General features: G+C 60.7%; 9 protein-coding genes across 9 annotated transcripts; 2 read left to right on the top strand and 7 right to left on the bottom strand.

Annotated features, from left to right (window-relative positions):
• Positions 1 to 206: 206 nt before the first annotated feature.
• K452DRAFT_329481 (uncharacterized protein) lies at positions 207 to 2,047 on the bottom strand (the record flags this gene model as incomplete). The annotated part of the gene is made up of 3 exons (XM_033545062.1): positions 207 to 1,029; positions 1,108 to 1,945; positions 2,005 to 2,047. The coding sequence occupies 3 exons, from the start codon at positions 2,045 to 2,047 to the stop codon at positions 207 to 209; spliced, it is 1,704 nt and encodes a 567-aa protein (XP_033392594.1).
• Positions 2,048 to 2,499: 452 nt separating this feature from the next.
• Positions 2,500 to 2,759, top strand: K452DRAFT_292018 (uncharacterized protein). Its single transcript, XM_033541291.1, has one exon. It carries the CDS (start codon positions 2,516 to 2,518, stop codon positions 2,738 to 2,740), a length of 225 nt encoding a protein of 74 aa, XP_033392593.1. The 5' UTR covers positions 2,500 to 2,515; the 3' UTR covers positions 2,741 to 2,759.
• Positions 2,760 to 5,025: 2,266 nt separating this feature from the next.
• On the bottom strand, positions 5,026 to 5,770 carry K452DRAFT_116531 (uncharacterized protein). The gene has a single exon (XM_033535097.1). It carries the CDS (start codon positions 5,539 to 5,541, stop codon positions 5,083 to 5,085), a length of 459 nt encoding a protein of 152 aa, XP_033392592.1. The 5' UTR covers positions 5,542 to 5,770; the 3' UTR covers positions 5,026 to 5,082.
• Positions 5,553 to 7,085, bottom strand: K452DRAFT_302380 (uncharacterized protein; the record flags this gene model as incomplete). Its single annotated transcript, XM_033542582.1, has 5 exons — positions 5,553 to 5,940; positions 6,005 to 6,137; positions 6,188 to 6,542; positions 6,589 to 6,912; positions 6,963 to 7,085. 5 exons carry the CDS (start codon positions 7,083 to 7,085, stop codon positions 5,553 to 5,555), a joined length of 1,323 nt encoding a protein of 440 aa, XP_033392591.1.
• Positions 7,086 to 8,060: 975 nt separating this feature from the next.
• K452DRAFT_322122 (uncharacterized protein) lies at positions 8,061 to 9,795 on the bottom strand. Its single transcript, XM_033544471.1, has 4 exons — positions 8,827 to 9,795; positions 8,557 to 8,771; positions 8,410 to 8,502; positions 8,061 to 8,350 (listed from the first exon to the last, which is right to left on the bottom strand). Exons 1-4 carry the CDS (start codon positions 9,479 to 9,481, stop codon positions 8,312 to 8,314), a joined length of 1,002 nt encoding a protein of 333 aa, XP_033392590.1. The 5' UTR covers positions 9,482 to 9,795; the 3' UTR covers positions 8,061 to 8,311.
• Positions 9,796 to 10,643: 848 nt separating this feature from the next.
• On the top strand, positions 10,644 to 12,330 carry K452DRAFT_329478 (uncharacterized protein; the record flags this gene model as incomplete). The annotated part of the gene is made up of 6 exons (XM_033545061.1): positions 10,644 to 10,682; positions 10,740 to 11,001; positions 11,075 to 11,671; positions 11,751 to 11,857; positions 11,926 to 12,025; positions 12,164 to 12,330. 6 exons carry the CDS (start codon positions 10,644 to 10,646, stop codon positions 12,328 to 12,330), a joined length of 1,272 nt encoding a protein of 423 aa, XP_033392589.1.
• A 226-nt stretch (positions 12,331 to 12,556) lies between these two features.
• K452DRAFT_236731 (glycoside hydrolase family 27 protein) lies at positions 12,557 to 14,030 on the bottom strand (the record flags this gene model as incomplete). The annotated part of the gene is made up of 2 exons (XM_033537530.1): positions 12,557 to 13,203; positions 13,268 to 14,030. 2 exons carry the CDS (start codon positions 14,028 to 14,030, stop codon positions 12,557 to 12,559), a joined length of 1,410 nt encoding a protein of 469 aa, XP_033392588.1.
• Positions 14,031 to 14,613: 583 nt separating this feature from the next.
• K452DRAFT_292013 (uncharacterized protein) lies at positions 14,614 to 16,473 on the bottom strand. The gene has a single exon (XM_033541290.1). The coding sequence runs from the start codon at positions 16,394 to 16,396 to the stop codon at positions 14,954 to 14,956; it is 1,443 nt and encodes a 480-aa protein (XP_033392587.1). The 5' UTR covers positions 16,397 to 16,473; the 3' UTR covers positions 14,614 to 14,953.
• Positions 16,474 to 19,768: 3,295 nt separating this feature from the next.
• K452DRAFT_292012 (uncharacterized protein) lies at positions 19,769 to 20,720 on the bottom strand. The gene has a single exon (XM_033541289.1). The coding sequence runs from the start codon at positions 20,467 to 20,469 to the stop codon at positions 20,038 to 20,040; it is 432 nt and encodes a 143-aa protein (XP_033392586.1). The 5' UTR covers positions 20,470 to 20,720; the 3' UTR covers positions 19,769 to 20,037.
• Positions 20,721 to 20,790: the final 70 nt, after the last annotated feature.

Genomic DNA, 20,790 nt, shown 5'->3' with positions numbered 1-20,790 from the left:
GAATGACGTGGCATGGCTGGATGAGATGATGGTGGAGAAGTTGGTGAGTGAAGTGGAGATGGGGGTGGGGAGTAGGGAGTAGCGTAGCTAGCTAGTTGACTACGAAGTACGAAGTACCTACTTGATACAAGTGATTGGGCCAAGTGCAGAGAATGAGGATGAGAATGTGTCTTGTTCCTCTGATGTGTACATGCAACCTATGCAACCTACATACCCTCAACCGCACCCCCCTTGCCCACCTCCTCGCGCCACATGACCCTTTCCTGCGCCACAACGCCGGGCCCTTTGTACACGCTGCCGTAGGGGCCTTCGCCCCAGTCGGCGCCTTCACCCTCCTTATCCTCAACACTCCGTCGATACCACTTCCCATACACGAGCAAATAATACAGCCGAAAACACAGCAGGGCCCAGCTATCGCGTTCCAAATCCTTCGGATAACTAGCGCCCAGATCCACGGCCGCCGCCACGCCGCTCAGCACCGCGACCTCGTGCGCGTTGACGAGGGTCCAGGCGGCCGCGAAGCGCGTGTGCTGCCGCCCTTGCAAGCTCCAGAGCCAGGGCACGACGAAAAGGTAATGTGTCCAGCTGTGGCAGAGCTGGTGCCACCAGTCCTTTCTAATAATCTTAGACGAAGAAATTTCGTCATCGGTCCATAACTGGCGGTCGCGAGAGGCGTTGAGGAAGATGGTCTGGAAGACGTGGTTTGCGAAGGGGACGGTGGGCGGGAACTGCGACTGGTAGTGCGTGCAGTCGAAGCTCATTTCGAGCTTGGTGAGGTCGGCGGCGTAGGGCTTGATGAAGTACATGGGGCGGAAGGAGGAGCGCGCGGCGCTGAGGCGGGGGGTTTGGTCCGTGCCTGAGAGGGTGGAGACCGCTTGGGTGGCGTTGTAGGAGGGCTCGTAGTGGTTTTCCATGTACGCGGCGTCGTGGTGTGTGATGGTGAGGTCGTCGGAGAATTTGGCGGCGTTGAGGACGCGCGCTTCGCGCCTTGTGCGCGTTTTGCCGAGGAGGCGGGAGCTGGTGTCGGCGCTGTTTTTGGGGGGTGTGTTAGTCGTGGGGTTGGGGTGGGGTGGTGGGAGTGGGGGATGGATGGGGAGCGCGACGTACAGCGTGCACAGCACGAGCTCGTCGTAGTGGTCTTCGGCCTCCTGGGCGGCGGCGTCGGCGTTGCTGGTGGGGTCTTCGGGTGCCCAGGCACTGGTGGGGTTATGGCCGTCTTTCGTAGGGGTGCGCTTGATGGTGCGGACGACGACGCCGTGGTTATCACGCTTGACCACCTGCGTCAGCTCGGTCGACAGGCGCACGCGCACGCCCTTCTTCTCGAGGTCTTTCTGCCAGTCGGCGTAGAAGACGCTGAAGTTCGGGAAGACGACCATCGGCGGCAGGTTGCTGGCGATGCTGTGCTTGTCGGCGGGGAACCACATGCCGTAGGTGGGGCTGGTGCAGAGGCGCTCGAGGATGATGCTCGGGACGTCGGGGGCGTAGTTGCCGGTGCCGAGGAAGAGGGCGACCATGGGGAGGGCGACGGTGTTTGCGAACTCGTAGGAGAAGAAGAAGAGCTTCATGAGGTACTTGATGGGGAGAAGGGCGAAGAAGAGCTCGAACCAGCGCACTATCTTCAGCATCCAGTAGAAGCGCTTGACTTCGCTTTGGTGCCGCGCCAGCAGCTGCGTCGGGTACACGTTGGTCCAGAACTGGTCGCCCTTGCCGAACGAGACCTGCAGCTTCACGGGGTCGGCGTGGTGGCCCTGCCGCGCAAACATCGTCATCGTGTGGTGGAAGATGTAGCTCCCGCCCTGCACGCCCTGGTTCAGCCAGCTGGCCCCGTGCTGAGCCTTGTCCAGCGGGATGGAGAAGGCCTGTCCGCCGCAGTAGCTCGCGCTGTCGATGATGGTCACGTCGAACTTGTCGGGATGCTCGGCGAGGTGGTGCGCGCATGACATGCCTGTGCAGAGTAAGTAGATGCGTGTCAGACAGCGCAAATATGTCTACTGCTGTACGTACCAGCTGCGCCGGCTCCAACGACCAGTACCTTCTTCTTCGCCATAGTGGTGGTGGTGGTGGGTAGCAGCGGCTCGGTCGACGGTCGTCGTCGTCGGGGCATAGGAACGAATCACGCAGCTGCAGCAACAACAGCTCAAGCGTCAATGAGGCCATTTTGAACAAAGCTCCAAGCTCTCCCCCGGGGCTGCTTGGTTTGCGTCATGACTGCGAGCTTGCGAGCGTGCGAGAACAAAGGAGGAGCCGGCGTAGCTGGTTTGGGACTGGACGGGCCGTCGATCCATTGACTCTCCCGATTGCCGAGCACGCTTGGATCTGAGTATCCGATCCCGATCCTGACATGGACTCTGCCTGCCCATCGCTGTTGGCTGTTTTCCTGCCACTACGAGTAGAGTACGTGGTGCCTTGCGCTATGCCTCTCTCGACTCGCTCTTGGCTCCCGCTGCTCTTCAGACGGGCGACCGCCCGTGCCCATTGACCCTGACGTCATGATCTGGTGGTTCAATCCTTTGCCATGGATCCTTCAAGCCTTCAAGAGACGCATCCGCGACATCCCAATCTCTCAGACGTCACGCACACTGACGCCGTTACAGCTCCAGACAGGCCCTGCCGACACACCACCAGCATCAGCACTCGTCCCACACCTATCGCAAACCAAAAACTCACAACCATGTCAAAAGACGCCCGCGCAACGGCCACAATACCCCCGTCATCTCCAAAGCCGTGTACCTACTCCTAGTGTAGCCACTTCGTCCTCCAGCCCGGCGCGAGAACCTACGCGCGCCAGCCTATCCATCAATACCGCCATCCCGACGCGTCGCGCAGGACGGCCATCACGTCCATTATCGCGCAGCGAGCGAGCGAGCGAGCGCTAGTCGCAACACCAGGCTGATAGGCGGGAAGCGCGGTACGTGTGTGTAGGCGGGCGAGCGACCTGGCCTGGCAAGGCGCGGAAGGCGTCGCAGGCTCGCTTGCTCATCGGCGACATGTTGACGCGGTTGCAGCGCGGGCGCAACAGCACCCACCTAGCGGAGACGGGATGGGTTGGCGTTCAAGACGGGCCTAGGCATCTTCGACGACGAGACATAGGCACCCAAAGCGGCCAGAACAGAGGACCGTCTCCTCGGCCGACGCAGAAACCACAAAGCTCGTCGGCCATCTCCAAGCGAAGCGGCACACGCTCCCAACACGGCCGGCCGTGCAGGCCCGCGGCTCGGCGGGATGCGCGTTCCGCGCCGATCAGCAACGCTGCTCTATTGATGGACGTTTCGCAATGGCCGGAAGTTGAGAGGGTCGCGGCTGGGCCTGTGACGGAGCCTTCCATCTCCTCGGAGTCGATGGCTTGTTCTTCCAAGTGGGTAGGTGTATTCACGATGCCTTGCGCACAGCTACTCGTTGTAGTGCGTGCTGTAACTAACTCCTGGGTACGTACGTGTCGATGCCGCAAACAGCACGAGTTTTCGTATATGTGGAGGCAACGAACTACGACTCCACCGACGCCGAATTGCACTCTGATGCGCCTACCTACGTAGTACACCCTGTATGTATAAGATGCGCTTTAAGCACCGCGTTCGCGTCGCGTCATACGCGCATTACGGCAATCCTCCGCCGCTGATAGGAACAGGAAGCTGCTCGCGCGGAGCCTGCGTAGCTAGGTAGTTAGCTGCTCGCGTTCACACAGACGCGCGGCGACAACGGCGGCGAAGACGGCGAAGATGGCGAAGACGGCGTAGACGGCCACAGCGGCGGACCTAGCCACTGTGATCACCAGCGGGAGTGGGACGTTTCCTCAGCACTAAGGTAGGTCACTGGCCCCCACGCCCCACGCTCCACGCACTCGCCGAGGCTCAGGCAGCGCGCCCAGAAGCCCAAGACCAAGCCCGAACAGGTATTTGGTAGTTAGTTGGTGTACGGAGTACGGATGTCGGATTAGAAAGCAGTGGTTACTGCGTGCGCGATCGCCGCCCATCATGTTTCGCCGCACAGATCAGACACTCGACGCCCGACGTTCGCTCGCTCCGGTGTTGCGGCTTCGGGGCCCGACTTGCGACGACTCACGCGTTTTAACTTTTCTTTTCTTTTTTTTTTTTCCCCTCTCATTGCTTTTTCGTTGTCCTATTTTCTCCGCTCGCGTACAGCACACGTAACCTAGGGGCAGGGCAGTCCTTCTCCCGCCTTCCCTAATCCCGGCGGCGGCTAAAATAAACCCACCGTACGGGAAATTACATTTTGCGAGACTGGGATTCTGGTCCGGGGGGGTGTTGCGTGGGTGCTTGGGTGGGGGGGTTCTGCCTCGACTTGTCTCGCCCTCGCGAGCCCTGCCCTGCCCTGCCCTGCCCTTGGCTGTGGAAGCGAGGCGTGCGAGGCTGTGAGCACGCAAGAGGGGGTGCGACTGGGGAGGGGGGTTGCTGACCTGGGCTGCGCCCTCACGTGGGAACACCTGTTCCCGTTCGTGGTGGCGTAATCCGCAGGTAGGTACGCGAGGTAGCGTTGCAGTTGCAGTCACAGCCAGGCCGCAGCCAAGTCGGGTCGCAGTGGTTGTTGCAGTTGCGGCTTCAATGCCGCACGCCGCACGCGTAACGTAGCTACCTACCTACGCACACACGGGTCTATCTATTCCCTAACCAGCGGCGTAGCGGCGCAGGCGGTGTTGAGCCGCGGCGTGGGGAGGCGGCTTGGGGAGCGAGTGGCACAGCGAGTGAGCGAGTGCGTGCAAGGACGAAGAAGGAAACCCCACAGTTGCAGCAACTACTCCAAGAGCAGTACCTATAGTTATCTAAGCAAGCAGATCGGTGGTGCAGAGGTAGGTAGGCAGACAGAACAGACCAGCAAATACCGAATGCCGAATGAATTATTGAATACCGAACAAACAAACAAAAAACGCAGACGAAAGCGACCGCCTTCTCTATAGGGGAAATGCTGCCTTGCTCTACTCTCCACCTACCTACCTGATCCGTACTTATATATGGCCCCCATCCCGTCCCATCCCATCCCGTCCTACCTACCCCTAGCACGAGTGATCTCGCTTTTCCGCCTGCATGCATGCCTGATTACTTGCTTGCTTACTGTGCGGCCCACCAGCTAGCTGCCTGGATCGGGATCTGCGACCTGCGATGCAATTTCTGGGGCTGTAGCGCGGGCGGGTGTTGTTTCTTTTTGCTTGGGTTTGGCTCTGGGTTTCTCCTTTTCCTGCGTGAGCGAGTAAGAGGGGGGTAAGACTGCGTGCGTGCTTGATTGGTTGGGGGCGTGTGTGTGTGTGTAAGAGGGAAGGGGGGAGAAACCGAGAGCTGCGTGCGAGATGAATTCGTTTATTAAGAGAAAAGATAACTCTTTCTTGTTTAGGCCGTCCCTTTTTCCGTAGTAGTAGGTAGTAGGTAGCATGTGCTCAACGCATCGAAAATTAAAAGAAAAATGCAAACAAAGTAAAAAGTAAGCCGCCCAAGCCGCTGGTATCGCATACACAAACCCACCCAACCCAACCCATGTCGTTCCAGAACGCCGTCTCCGCCGCACCCCCACACCCCCCCCACACACACACATACGCGCGCGCCCTACGTATGATAGCACCTCGTCGAGACATGGACGCCGGACTTGGGCGCCGTGACGACGGCCGTCCCGGGCGGCGTGTCAATCTCCTCGAGCGGGATAAAGTCCTTGGTCTCGGCTTTGCTGACGCGTTGCACGATGCTAGTGTTCGTGTCGATGTTGCCCGACGTGTTGGCGCCGTAGCCGTAGCTGCGCGCGCCCGAGCCGCGGCCCATGACCCGCGGGAACAGCTTGTACAGCAGGGCGCGGATGGCGGGCAGGCAGGCGCAGATGATGCCCGCGTGCACTTCGATCGTCGACCAGTATCCGATCGGCACGTAGTCCCAGGTGACGTTTTGCGAGTTGGCGAATTGGATCATCCATTTTAGCCGCAGCATGCTGACGACCGTGACGCTTTGGCGGGGGGTGTTAGTTGGGGTTTGTGCGTGGTGGTGGTGGTGGTGGGTGCGCGGCTTACAAGGACCCCACTGTGAACATGAACATGACGTGGATCTTTTTGCGGACCGAGAGGGCGAGCTTCATCAGTTGAGGTAGGGGGAGCGTGATGACGGCGATGTCGAGCACGATGTTGAACGTTGCGCTGGCCCAGCCTGTATGTACGATCAGCACGTTATCAAAATACCAGCTGCGTGTAGCTTACCAAGAGCGTTGACGTTAACGCAGTGGCCTTCTGATTCGTTATCCCACCGTTTCCAAGATAGGTTGATTGGATTGCACTGCAGTGCGACGGCTACGACAAAGGCGACGCCGTATGCGAAACAGCAGAAAATGACCACTGCACACATCCAGCGGAATCTCTTGTCGGGAAAGATGCGGAGATAGAAACATAAGATGGATATCTTGATCAATGACAGGGAGGCCAAGTAAAGGGTTTCGTCAAAGTAGTAAATGTAGAGAATGTGCGTGATGTTCTTGAAGGATACCGTCCACATATCTTTCCCGAGGCCGGCTTCGGCGAGAGATACCGATAGCACGGAGAGCGGGATCATTGGGAGCTAGCACTGTTAGCACGGTTCTCTAAGCATCTTCGGGTGCACCTACCATTGTAACTAAGAGGAAGACATCATCCAGGCCGAAATTGCCACCCATCATAGGAAGGCGTGCCACCAGACGCAGAGCAATTGCGATCAAAGCGATGCCCATACCGATGATGCCCGTATAGGATACGTGCTTGGTTCGGTCTCGTGGCTCGAAACCGCAGCTGGTTTGCGTGACGTTCTTCGTGGTGAGTGCATTCTTGACGCTGCATTGCGAGGCGACGCACGCCTCCACTTCCGTGTTCAGTGGCTTGTTAGTGCATATGCAGGCTACGTCTGTCGGTGCGCATGTTCCAACGACCACTATCCCTTGCGTGAGGCATGTTCTCTGCAATCAATGTCAGCCTTGTGCTCATATACCTTTCGGACTGGACTCACCCCGCACTCCGGTAGCGCCGCCAGGACGGCCTTCAACTTAGACGCTGACGCTGATGCTGACGTCTGAGCGCCAACAGAGCCGACCACGGAGGCCAGGACAACCAATGGCCAGAAAATCCTCATCTTCGTAACGATTGACAGAAGGACGAAACCATCAAAGGGAAAAAAGCGAAGGGAGTGGAGATGGGAGCTCAGGTCAGACAGAAGTACGAAGGATAAGCATAAGATCAAGACGTTTAACGCAGATCATCCCGCTACCACCATAACGAACTCTGGCCTGAGCCTGAAAACGAGGTACGCATGTAGGTTCCATGCCGTCTACGCAGCCTCCCGGCATTATGTGTCGCAGATCTTCCAGGGCAGCCGGGTCACCACGAGTATGGCGCGGCTAGGGTCTCTCGGCGGCCACGCATCCGGTTCCGGGCAGGATCTACCGTCTCTATTTCTTTAACACACTAGATCCCGGCTAAAGGGGGCGGGCTGAGGAGAAAGTTGGGACCGCAATACCTGAGAGGGAGCGTGGGTCCTGAATAAGCTGCGCGCGTCCCACTGAGCAGGGTAAAGCAGAACATGGTGCCGGAGCAGGCACATGTTGCGAGGTCGCTCCGGCCAGAGTACCATCGGAGCATGCCGCTGGGCGGGAAGGTCCAGCTTTTAGCAGATTCGGAGCCGCATGGCCGTGTTAGGCAAACTGGACGCGGGAGGCATGACGATCGTGGATGGTGGGGAGCAGGGGCCGGCCGCTGGCGCTGCTGTGCCGCACCCGTCTACCGGAGACGTGGTGAGACGGGAGCTGGCGCAAGCATGATCCGCCCGCTCATGATTCGTTGAGAGGCGCGGGTGTTTCTGTATGCGAAATGAGCGTCCATGCGCGCGCGAGAGCTTGAGTGCTTGCGGAGAGTTTTGGTCGTGTCGCGGGTGCCTGTTGCCTGTGTGTGTGCGCGCATCGGATCATTTTCGGCTGCCTTGGTGCCTTCCATGCGCCAGCCCGTACCGCTGCACCTACAGCAACGGCGCAGCAACCCTTTTTCCTCCTCCAACCCCTGAGATGCGGCTCCACCGGGAAAAAAGACACGGCATATTGGTCGCCGGGACAAAAACAAAAACGCCCTGCATCCATCTTGCCTTGTCAATGCCATATATCAGAGATCGCCCTTCGCTGAACCGTGCAGCGTCGGGGAAGAGCTGGAGAAACGCTGTCACCACACAGGCACAGCAACAACACCGACATCGATCTGCACCTGGCGAATCGGCCAAGACGCTTATCAATTGAGCTATATGATAATATCGAGACGCTTCCATTCGTCTTCAATCCCCGCATGCCCCGCTACGGAATGCCCATCACAGGCTCATAGCCCGTCGCTGAACTCAAAAACCTTCTGCCACCTCTGCTCATGTCGTCAGTACGTAACGCCAAGGTGGCATGGATGGCGACGTGGAAACATACCGAGTCGTAAGGGCGAGACGAGTCCACGAAGCGCAGGTCTGTGCCGAGCCGGATCACGTTGTCGGGGTCGTGGTTGATTGTCGATGCATGAATCTGCAGACAGAATCAGTCAAGAGCCGCTTCCCAATCCGTCGAGCCGAGACTTACCATGTGAGCCTGGTGCAGCACAACGTCGCCCGCTTCGTACGCCGTCAACAACCACCGGCTGTTGTGCTCTTCGCCAAATCCCTTCGGGCCCTCGGCGAGGAATCCCGTCGCCATCATGTTCTGGTTAAAAGCGTATTTTGCCTCCTCCTCGGACAGTCCAGAGCTCTTTGCCCTTTCGGTAAATTCGTTTTCAATCTTCTCTCCGAGATCATGTCCTGCTCAAAGTATCAATCACTGCTGTTTCTGACTGCCATCTCAGTTGCTCCGTACCTTTTTCCATATAGACCAAGCCGCCGCCCTGGATGCTAATGTCCCCTATGGGCACCCATGCGGTCACGGACGTCGGCTCGCCGTGCCTCAAGAATATATGATCGTAGTGCACTCCGATTGCCTTGTTACCGGGCGTGTTGTTCCGGAGCAACGTGCGCTGCAGCGGCAGCGTGTGCTCTCCCCAACCCATCAACTTTGCAACAAAGTTCTTCAAGACTGGGTGCTTGCAGAAGTCTACGGCGTACCAGGGTTCCGAGTGCGCCTTCATTGCGAGGTCGACAAAATTAGCGGCAGTCTCTTCCCCGGGCTTTGCGTTGCCCGGCGTGGCGCCAGCGCCAATTCCAGGGTAGTCGGCCTTGTCTTTGGCCGAGTCGAAGACGCCCTCGACGGGCTTGGTGCCGGGCTTGAGGACGCCACTGGGTGCCAGGAACTTGAAGTAGTTCTCGCGGCACTTGAGCACGTCATCGCGCGGGAGCAGGCCCTTCAGGAAGACGTAGCCATCCTCCCTCCATCGCCTGCGCAGCTCTTCGACGGGCTCGTCTGGATATGAGGGCCTGAGCGGGGCCATCTGGTGCGGCTCGAGTGGTCCATCGTTCACGAACAGCTTGGCTCCAGGCCAGTTGGTGTTGCGTTCGGGGGATGCGGCGTGAGGCATGGTGGGTGATGGACTGCAGATGGGAAAACAATGCCCTTTGTCGGCGCCATCGACCGCATTTTCAAGAGCGATATAAATACTTGCATGGCCTCATCAGCGTCGCCATCACGGACAGGGTCTAGAGGCGTTGCCCAAGGGCATTATCGGAGGGAGTTGCCTTTTCAGCAGGACTCTAATCGGACAGAATTACTGCATCTTCTCGAGGTCGTTGCCAATTGAGCCGATAAGCTGCTGGCTCGGAAGCCACAACAGCCCAAAGAGCGCCGATGCGATGCTTCTCCCCGCAAGTTCCCCACATTTTGCCCCGCACTTCGTCATCGTCCTGTTTGCTGTGCCGAAGCGAGCGGACGCAAATACTCGGAAGAGAACGAAGAGAGCAAACCACTCCAACGCCTCCAGTTTCTCGCAGCCATTCAGTAATTCCGCTTTCAAATGTCATGGTGATTGCTCCATCCATGTGGGCCTTTGGATTGAGCTGACACCCGATGGTAGCACCTACTGCAGAATACGACATTACAAGTGTAAGATTGTGTCATACCAGGCGCTGACAGGTTACTCAACCCGACTGCATCAGGCGATGAGAACGAACCACAATGTAGCCGATGCGAGCGCGCGAACAGGCGGTGCATCAGACCAACCGGAAGGACTTTCAGGCACTTCAAGACGCCACGCCGGGCTCCGGGACAGCAGATTTGGGTCCCTCTTCCGCCAAAAGGTGATAGTGTCCAATCATGCTGATATGCTCGACTGATGTTGTGCAGTCGATTTTGTGGACGAAACGAATAGCCTCGTGGAGGGTTCGGGCGATGTCTCAAGCAATTCTGAAAGCATAACGCCGGACGTGCTTCCCCGGCACATTCCTTTGACGGTGACTGCGTCAACGGGTGAACCGTTTGACAGCACGACAGGCCCAGATACCAACTCACCAGTGGTTGAGACGCCGTTTGTGCATCAGTACTCTTTGAGTTTCCCTCCAGCCATCACGCAGGAGGACCAAGACGTCGAGTCGATCCCGTCTCCCACGTACAATGCATTGCGAGAGCTTGCCCATCAGCATCACCCTCGGCATGTCGATCCTCCAGTGCAAGTGCACTTGCCCCCTCCTGCGCAATTGCTATGCCCAAACACCGTGAGGTGGCCCCTCGGATTCGAGCAAGAAGCCATGCTGTTCCGCTACTACATCGACCAGGTGTCCAACTTTGTTGGTTCCCATCCGCCCAACAAGCAAAACGACGGCATCAGACTAACGAAGGCGCAGTTCGACCTCTGCGGCCCGTACCGCTTCTTCCGGTCCGAGGTGCCGCACCGCGCGCGCGAAAACAGCACCCTCGCCAACGCCATATTCGCGCTGTCGGCGCGCCTGCTCCACTGGCGCGAGGGCCTGGACTCCTACGTCGCGGACCGCTACTACCACGCGTGCCTGCAGACGCTGATCCCGACGCTGAACGACAGCCAAGCCTTCCTGGACGACTCGCTCCTCGCCGCGACGGTGCTGCTGCGCATGCTCGAGGAAATCGACGGTGGGCACCGCAACCCCAAATCCATAGCCCCTCTCCACCATCCCACCGTCCTAACACACAAACCCCCACACAGTGCACATCTTCGGCAGCGACGCGCAAGGCCACCTCAGCGGCCTGCAGGCCATCATCCGCGCCACGACAACAACAACAACAGCCGCGCGCTCCCCCCCGCCCTCCGGCCTCCGCCAAGCCGCTTCCTGGGCCGCGTTCAGACAGGAGCTCTGGATGGCGCTGCAGACGCAGCGCCCCGTCGCAATGCGCTCCCGCGACCTCGACGCCATCTGCGGCTTCGAGCGCGACCATGGCTTTCGTCCCGCTGACGACTGGGTGTGGGCGCAGCGCGCGGTCGCGCAGTTTGGAGAGGCGCTGGAGTGGGCGTTTGGTGCTGGGGGGGGAGGGGGAGGGGGAGGGTGTGGTGGTGGTGATGGAGACAGTGATGGCGACGCGGACGCAGGCGTCGAGCCCGCGGCTGGAGGGGAGGCGGCGTGGCGGGCGCGGCTGCGCGAGAACGCGGCCTGGAGGGCTAGTGTGCCGCGGAGCTATGAGCCGTTTTTTGGGGGGTGGGGTGATGATGATGACGACGATGAAGACGATGGTGATGGGGAAAGGGACTTGGGCTTGGTGGAGGAGAAGCCGTTGCCGGATGTGAGGTTTTGCGCGGATTTGTATGGTGAGTGGGCGTCTGTCTGTCTGATGGGTAGTGTGGGTGTAGTGTGGTGTGTGTTAGGTGCTGACGCACAAAAACCCAGCAACCGCCCACAACTACAACCTCTTCGCGCACATGATCCTCATCGTGCACGACCCGACGGTGCCGCGCCTGGGGCCTTTACGCCGGGCCGCCGTTGCTGCCGTCGACGTACGCTTTATTCCCCTCTCTTCAACCTGTTTCCTCCTCCTTGTAGTGCCTGCTAACAACGACGCAAGCGGCGCGCCCGCAACACAGTACGCAAGCTCGTCGCCCTCGCGCTCGCGAATTTCGACGCTTCGCCTGCGGCGCTGCTGGCTTGTATGGCGGTTATTTTGTGTGCGTTCCCTCTACCCCCTATATCCTATTTTACCCTTTTATCCAACCCTTGGCCCTACACCCCTTTGTCCCCTTTCCCCCATTTTCCTTAGAGGAAAATAAGGATAAGGACAAGGTTGACGGATGTGGGCAACGCAGGCGGCGACCGCTTCGCCCCCTCGCCCCACCAGGGCCAGCACGACCAGCACCAGCGCTATCGCGCAGAACAACACCGCTTCCTGGCCCTGCTCACCGCGACGGAGAAGCGGCATGGTTGGCCGACGGCGCGGGCACGGGCGCAGTTAAGGGAGGGGTGGGGCTTCTAATGGGGGGGGGGGGGGGGGGATTGGGGGGGGGGGGGGGGGGGGGGGGGGGGGGGGTTTTGGGGGGGGGGGGGGGGGGAGAATTAGGAGGGGAGGTGTGATGGTATGGATTTAATCTACCTACCCGCCTCAACGAGCATGTCTACCTATCGTTCCATGACAAGACAACACGCCCGCCTCACCCTTCCCACCACAACACCACACCACCCCCACAACCATCCTCCTCAAACTAGAGCTCATCCCTCTCCCCCCCATCCGCCACCCGGAAGCGATACACGCCCACCGAATGCCGCTCGATCCTCGCCTCCCAGCTCCCACCAGGCTGCACGCGTCCAACCCACTGCCCCACTAGCGCGGAATGGTTTGCCGCGAGGCCGTCGGCGTACGGGAGCGCCGTGGCGTTGTAGCGGGTTTTGCTGTCGGCTGCAACCTCGCTGCTATTGCCAGCTATAACTGCCGCAGCCTCCTCGTCGCTCATGCGATTCGCCCAGAGGTCGAAAACATCCCACGCCTGGCTTAGCTCGGCCGGGGCCTCGTACGCGCCCGCGGTGGCCTGGTCCAAAAACACATCCCCCAACCCAGCACGCATAACCCTGCTGCCGTTCCCCGCGTTCAGCAGCGCCACAGCCGTGTCTCCGTTGGCGAGCTCGCGCGTCCAGAGCGCAACCTCGCCCTGCCCGTCGGCGTCGACGTCGGGGACTTGGTGCCGCCATTTCCGCACCCCGGCTGTGCCGGAGGGGTCTTGGTTTAGGGCGAGGATGGCGGGGTTGGAGAGGAGGGAGAGGGAGCGGGGGGATAGGGTCGCGATGTTGGTGCCGATGAGGAGGGGGGACGAGAGGAGCGCCCACATGCTGATGTGCGTGAGGTATTCGGAATCTGTGTTGTGCGGGGGGTTAGTTGTGGTTGTGGCGTGTGTGGTTGTGTGGGGAGAAGTGCATACCGCTCTGCCCGCCATTCCCGACCTCGAGCATATCCATATCGTTGAACGCGCCGGGCTGGCTCCGCGACTGTATCGGCGCCATCTTATTCAGGATATTCATGACGGAGCAATGGTAGCCGGGCCAGTCACAGGGCGTTTCCGTGCACGGGCAGCGGCTATCCGGCCGCTGGAAGCTGTCGTAAATGTCGCCGCTCATGCGCCAGCTATTGCTGATCGTCTGGGCCCAGTCAAACGGGTTGTCGTCGCCCCAGTTGCAGATGCCGTAGACGATGTCTCGCCCGGTAGCGCTCAGCGCGCGCGCCATGGCGGCGTACCGCGCGAAGCTGAGCGCGGGCGTGCCGCTCTGCCCTTCGTTGTAGCAGTTGTCGTACTTGAGGTAGTCGACGCCCCAGGCGGCGAACGTTTGCGCGTCGAGCTCTTCGTGCCCCAGCGACCCGGGGTACCGCCCGCACGTGTACGCGCCCGCGGAGCTGTACATGCCGAACTTTAGTCCCAAGGCGTGCAGTTGGTTGGCCACGTGCAGCATGCCGTTGGGGAACTTGTCAGAGTCCGGAACGAGGTGCCCGGTCTCGTTGCGCCCGGAGGACCAGCAGTCGTCGAGCACGACGGTGGTGTAGCCCAGGTCGCGCAGGCCGAGGGAGACGAGGCTGTGTGCGGTTTCGAGCAGAAGGTCTTCTGAGACGGAACATCCGAAGGCGTTCCAGTTGTCCCAGCCCATGGTTGGCGTCAGCGAGAGCCCGTTGTAGGACGAGGTGTCGGGCATGGGCACGGCTGAGGCGGAGCCGTGCAGCTTGGGGAAGAAGACATCGACGAGGGCGAGCAGGGCGATGGCCATTGTGGTGGTCGTCGTAGTGGACTGATTGAAGAGGCGAGACAGACCTAGCGAGGAACCTGCCTGCCCGCCCAGATTTATATACCTGCTTGCCGGGCGCATCTGCGCGGTAGCACCAGCACGGTGCAGGGATGCGCGGAGGGGTAGCTGGGGGATGCGTGGAGTGCTTGCATGCTCGACGCCGGATTCGGGGGTGCCAAGGCCCATTGCGGCGGTTGCAGCGGTGCGGTGCGCATTGTAGACGTCAGTATGGGCTGTGTGTGCGTTGCGGCTGCATGGTGTTGAGTTGTGGTCTGGGTCAGGGTCGGGATGACGTCGTGCGGCGCAGGGGCGGGCGGGGCTGCTCTCCCGTCTCCCCCATGTTTCCTTCTCCCTTCCCCTCCCTCCATTTCCACTGGTATAGTCGTGACTAGTTATAGCATATAAGTAGCGGGTTATTTACCAATGCACGACCACTACCGCTCCCATGGTAGAAGAACAAAGCATAGTAACGACCGTAGACGATATAAATAGGTATACTATTAGAGGTAGGTATTATACTATACATACACGTCCAACATTCCATCGGAGAAGAAAAGGCTCCAAGCACCAAGAAACCAACCACTAACTAACTCGACATGGACACCAACGAAAAGCAGCGAACGAACAAACGAACCAACGAACGAGCCACAGGGGGAATCATGCGCGATCGCCAAAGGAAACAGCAGATGGCCAATAGCCAATAGCCCATACCAACAGAAGCAAAAATAGCAAAAATAGCAGAATAGAAACAGAAACAGAGATAGACGCCAACCAAGCAAAAAACACAAAAACCCCAACCTAACACCACCCAACTAACAACTCAAACACACACATTACCTCCGCCCACCCACTCCAGGCAAAGTCCCCGTCCCCTCGCCCTCATCGCCTTCCCCATCCCATCGCGGCTCCCATTCCATGCCCGGATAGCTCGCGCCATGCATGACGACGGGGGCGTCCTCGTCGCCGTGTCTTTGTCTCTGCTCCGAACTCACACCAGCACCCTCCCTCACAACACCACCACCACCTCCAACCTGCTGGCCCTGTCCCTGCACCTGTTGGCCCAGCACGCCCCCGTCCTCATAAGCCGGCGGCGCCCCCTCCATCCCCTCCGCATGCGCGTTCACAGGCAACACCTCGCGCCACCCCGCGACGACGCGCTGCTGCTCCTGCAGCCGTGCCTGCTGGATCAGCAACGCATTCTGTGCTTCCTTCTCCGGATCGCCGTGCGTGTCCTCCGCCGAGGAGAAGGAGGACGTCGGCGTTGTGATTGTTGATGAGGGGTGTGAGGGGTGCTGCTGGGGTTGCTGTTGCTGCTCTTGAGGAGGTTCTGGTTGCGGTTCCGGCGGCGTAGGCAGCGAGAGCTCGTAGGGCCGCTGTTGTTGTTGTTGTTGTTGTTGTTGTTGCAACTCCTGCTGCTGTTGCGGCGGTGGTGGCGGCCCAGGCGCATACGGCGCAAACGACACGTACCCCTCGTCATGGCGCACCTTTGGCGGGACAACGGGCGGCGTGACCGCGCCTGCGCCTGCACCAGGGAAATAGCCACCCCCACCTACACCGACACTAACGGGCGAGACAAGCGTCGGCTCCGCCTCAGGCGTGCTGTACGCGACGCCGAAGCCGTAGCCGGCGTAGCCCGCTCCCCCAGTTCCATTTCCAGCACCACCCGCACCAGCACCATCACCACGCCCAACCTGTCTCGCCAGCTCCCCCGCCGCCGCAATACTCGTCGCAGCGCGGGAGACGGGCTGGGGCGACGGAAGCGGCCACGCGGCGGCAGCGGCAGCGTCGACGGTGCTGATGCCGGTGCTGAGAGCGGGGGGTAGTGGCCGCTGCTGCTGCTGGTAGTGCCATTGGTTCCGGCCCTGGCCACCGCCTGGCATCATCTGCATCTGCGATGGTGGGCCGCGCATTTGCTCCTGGTTTGCGCGCCCTGGGCCTTGGCCTTCCGCATAGTAGCGCCGTCCTCCTCTTGGTGGCGCGTTGGGCATGGGCATGCTGCCGTAGGGTGCGTCTGTGTAGTTGTTGCGGGCTTGGAAGGCCTGTTGTTGTTGCTGCTGCCAGCTCCCTCTTTGCGACGAAGACGACGGCATACGTGGCTGCATCTGCGGTCGCTGGGGCTGTTGTTGCTGCTGTTGCTGTTGCTGCATCTGCCAACTCCCCCGCTGCGACGACGACGACGGCATGCGTGGCTGCATCTGCGGCCGTTGTGGCTGCTGCTGCTGCACGACGCGCGGGTTGTACGCCCTATACTGCTGCTGCTGCTGCTGGCGGGGCATTTCACCGCTTCGCCTCTGCCCCTGACCTTGGCCTTGACCTTGGCCATGCCTCTGGGCCTGACCCTGCCCCTGCCGACCATAATCGCCCGCGCCCCTCAAGTGCGGCGGGATCATAGGCACGTTCGCAAACGCCTGGCCCGCGGCATCGCGGGGCGGCGGGGGCGGAAGCTGGGGCAGATGCGGGACCTGCGGGACCTGTGGGACCTGCGGGACTGGTGGGACAGGTGGGACCGGAGGCACCGACGACGCGTCCTGCTGCATAGCAGCCGAAGGGGGCAAAGAGGCCTGGCTGGCGTGCGGTGGGGGCTGCGTCTTGTGCAGGCGGCCCTTGGAGTCGGCTTTGCGGAGGCGGTGTTCTTGCTCTTCTTCCTGCTGCTGCTGCTTCTGCTGCGGAACAGCGGGGCTGGACGCCGAGCGCCCGAACAGGCTGCCCAGGGACGAGAAGCGCTTTTTCTTGGGCTTGGGCTTCTCTTTCTCGTCGTGCTTATCTGCCGTCGCAGCAGCAGCCGCGGCGGCGGCGGCATTATGGTTCCGTTGCAGCAGGTTGCGGCGCTGGCTCTTCTTGCCCTCCTCCTCCCGTGCCTTCTCTTCTTCTTTCTTAGTCTCCTTCTCCTTCTCCGGCTCCTGCGTCACCACCTCCCCCCCGCTCGACTGCCGCCTAAACGGCAAAAAGCTCCGCGAGCGCTTCGTCTCCTCCTTCTCCCGCTCCTTCTCGCGATCCCCGCTCGACTGGTACGAGAACGCGCGATGCAGCTGATCCTCCTGCCCAGCCACATGCTGCGGATTAATGCGATCGGGGGCAACAACCCCAGAAGCACCACCCCTAGCCGCCACGCTCGCTGACGACCGGTTCCCCAGCAGCAGCGAGCGGCGCTTCTGTTGGTTCCGCGAGAAATCCTGCGTCGGCGGGCCCACGCCCGGAAGCGTGTACTCGATGCCGTAGGAGCGGGGGTCGAAGTCTTGGCGCGTGAAGAGTGATTGCCGCTGCCCTGGGACGTCGTACTCGGCGTCGATGAGGTAGGGGTCGTTGGCCTGCTGCTGTTGCTGCCCTGGTGGTGGAGGTTGCGATGGAGGCGCCCCGAACCTCACGCCCGGTCTTGTGCGTACGCCTGGCTGGGGGCGCATTCCGGGCGGCACGCCCTGATGCACGACCACTCGCTGCGGCGGCGGCGGCATGCGCTGTTGGCCAGGCTGGAAGCCTTGTGGTGAAGGCCCCTGGAAGCCTCCTGGAGGCGTAGGGCCTCGATACCCTTGCGGTGGAGGTCCCTGAAAACCCTGCGGCGGAGGTCCCTGGAAACCCCCCGGAGGTGTAGGACCACGGAACCCCTGTTGTGGCAGCGGACCCTGCAACCCTCCCGGAGGCGTAGGGCCCCTAAACCCCGGCGGTGGCACGACCATGCGCTGCTGCGGCGGAACGACCGGCACGCTCACGACACCAGCACCAGCAGCATCAACCGCCGTAACAGCTGCCGGAACAGCCACCGGAACAGCCGCCGGAACAACAACAGCAGCTCCAGCAGCCGTAGCACCAGCGGCGCTCTCATCACGCCTCCGTCGCGCCTCCGCCATCATGCGCAGTCGCTCCGCCTGGATCTGGAGCGGGCCGCGCGTTTCTGGCTGCAGCTGCTGTAGCTGCGTTAGCTGTAGCTGCGCTTGCTCCTGCTGCGCTTGCTGCTGCGCCTGCTCCGCCTCCAGCTCCTGCGCCCGCATCGGCTGCACAGGCACAAAGCCGCCAGTCACAGGCGCGACATCGCGCGTCGACAGCGGCGCATCAGAGGCATGAGCCTCGTCTTCGGCCTCGGATTCGGATTCAGGCGCCATCGCAACCTTGTCTGACGCTTCCCGTTCAGGCTCTTTCGCGGCCTCGGGCTCGGCTGGAGCTTTGGGCTCAGGCTCAGGCTCAGGCTCAGAGTGTTGCTGCTCAGGCTGATGCTCAGGCACCAGCTCCCGGTCGTGCTCCCGCTCGTGCACCAGCGGCCCAAAACTGCCAAAGCCGTAGCCCACGCCACCACTGCCGACGTCGCCCTCGATAGGACTGACAGGGCTCATGGGCACTGCGCCCGAGATGTCCTGCAGCGGAGACATTGACCTCGTCTGGTGCAGAACCGCAGGCGCGAACGGGGCAGCGGGCAGCGGCTCGGCGTGGCTAGGCTTTTCTCGCTCTTCTTCTTCTTCCTCTTGCTCTTGCACATGCACCACCTCCTTCTCGGATCCCTGCTCTTGCTCTCTTACCCCGTTCGCTTCCTTCTTCTCGTCTTCACCTTCACCCGCAATTTCGTCCTCGAGCTTATGCTCCTGCTCATGCTCCTGCTCCCGATCCTGCTTCTCCTCGCCCCGCTCGTCCCGCTCACCACCCTCACCCGCCAAAAACCCACCAACATCCAAACTCAGGCTCAAGCTCCCGCTCCGGCGCCTCGCGACCTCATCCAACGGGATCCCCAACAGCGAACTCGCAGCGCTCTTGCGCTTCTGCACCACACGCGAGCAGTGCGAGCGCGGGCGCGAGCAAGTAGAAAGGGGCCGAGAGGAGGTAGAGAGGGGGCGTGAGCACGTGGAGCGAGGACGCGCAGTGCAATCGCGTTCGTCGTCTGCTTCTGCTTCTGCTCCTGCTTTGTCTTCGTTGGTGACCGAGGTGGTGGCTGAGAGGGCGCTGCGCGTCGTCTCGGCCGTGATGCTCTTGCGCGCTGCTGCTGGGGGGGCAGTTGCGGAGGCAGCGTCAGTCTCGTGGACGGCGTTAGGGTCGTCGGCAGGAGCGGCAGGGGCAGCGTCTTCGGTTTCGCGATGCGCGGCGCTGGTGATTTCGCCTTCTCTTTCGCCTTCTCTTTCCCCATTGACCCCGCCTTCGCTATCGCGCATCTTCGCCTCGCCCTGCTCACGCTCTGGCCCCAGCGCGGTCACACCAGCTGAAGAAACATGCCTCGCACCGTCCGCAGCCTTTTCTACTCCTCTATCCCGCTGCTCTTGTTCCTGCTCCTCCCCGCCAACCTCCTTAACCGGGCTCGGCAGTCCGTTTAACGCTCCGCTCGCTCCTCCAGCTGTAGCAGCAGCAGCAGGAGCGACGGGAACAGCACTGTCCCTGCTCTTTTTCTCCTCCTCTTTCTCCTCCTCCTTCAATTCCTCAGCAACAGCACCAACGCTCTTCCTCCGTCCCCTGCTCTTCGATCTCTCGCGCACGCGATCCCGCAGCCGTCCAAACGACGACGAGAAGCGCTTCTTCTTCTTCTCCTTCTTCTCGTCCCTCTCTTTACGCTCGTCTTCTGCCGTCCCCGACGCACCGCCAACACTAGGAACAGAGAGCGCAACAGCAGGCGGCGCAACCGCAGCAGCAGGCGCCGTGGCACCCGTAGCGCCCGTGGCATTCGTCGCCATGGTCGTCGTCGTTGCCGTCTCGTCACCAGCTAGCGAGGAAGAAGTCGGCGCCGGCGCCGTCGTCGCCGTGTCCGTGCTAGCGGCCGTTGTTGGGGGCGGTTGTGTCTGCAACAAAGGAAGAGGTGCGCTGGCGCGCTGGGCCTGCATGTACACGGCGATCAACACGACGCGAACTGACACAAGAGGAGGGGACGGATGGTTGGATGGATGAATGGATGAATAGGGAGGATGATGATGAAAAGAGGGGCGCCAAGCGCACGAGCGAGCTACTGCTAGCGAGCTGAAGCAGGCTTGCGGGCGGCGGGCGGACGGGCGGCCTGAGAGTGGGGAATGAATGGGGCGAAGAGATTAGGTTGGTGATTGGTCATCAATGACAGGCGAGGCGACGCGAGGCGAGGGCGGAGCGGAGCGGAGCGAGGTGTGAAGGAAAAAGATGAATTGATTGTCCGAGAGAGAGACAGAGAGGTATAATAGAGACGCAGATGAAGGTATGGATGGTGGTATTGATTAAGAGATTGGAGAGAAAGAGATGGAGAAAGAGAAAAGCCTCCTCGCTCACTCGCTCGCTCGCTCGCTCGCCAGTTGATGGTACAGAATGGGGAATAGAGCCCAAACGCGCAGAAAGTGACGTGGTGCAAGTGCAAGAGAAAAAGCAAAAGCAGCAGCGCAAAAGGGATGGGGAGGATATACTCGGCCGTCGGCATCGTCATGGTCGTACGGCGAGCGAGCGCTGTGTGCAAATCAAAAAGCAGAGCCGAGCAGGGCGTCTCAAGAACGCAAAAAGTAGGAAAACTGCGACAAGCGACGACGTGCCCTCGTCCTCGTGCTCACATCACCCGTCTGTTCCTGTCCATCGCGCCATAGCCCGCCAGTCCCGCAATCGAACCGCTGCGCAGAACGCTAAAACATGCATCGCTCTCAAGGCAAGAAGACAAAAAAACAGGAAAAGAAGAAATCAAAACAACCCGCAGTAGTGACAGATGGGCAACGAGCGTCGTGTGTGCGTAGTGCGTGCGGTGAAGGTG

Source organism: Aplosporella prunicola (genome assembly GCF_010093885.1).
Source record: "Aplosporella prunicola CBS 121167 unplaced genomic scaffold K452scaffold_37, whole genome shotgun sequence".
In the NCBI taxonomy this organism is placed as follows: Eukaryota; Fungi; Ascomycota; class Dothideomycetes; order Botryosphaeriales; family Aplosporellaceae; genus Aplosporella; species Aplosporella prunicola.
Note: the sequence above shows the minus strand (reverse complement) of the source record. Positions and strands in the feature narration are given on the sequence as shown.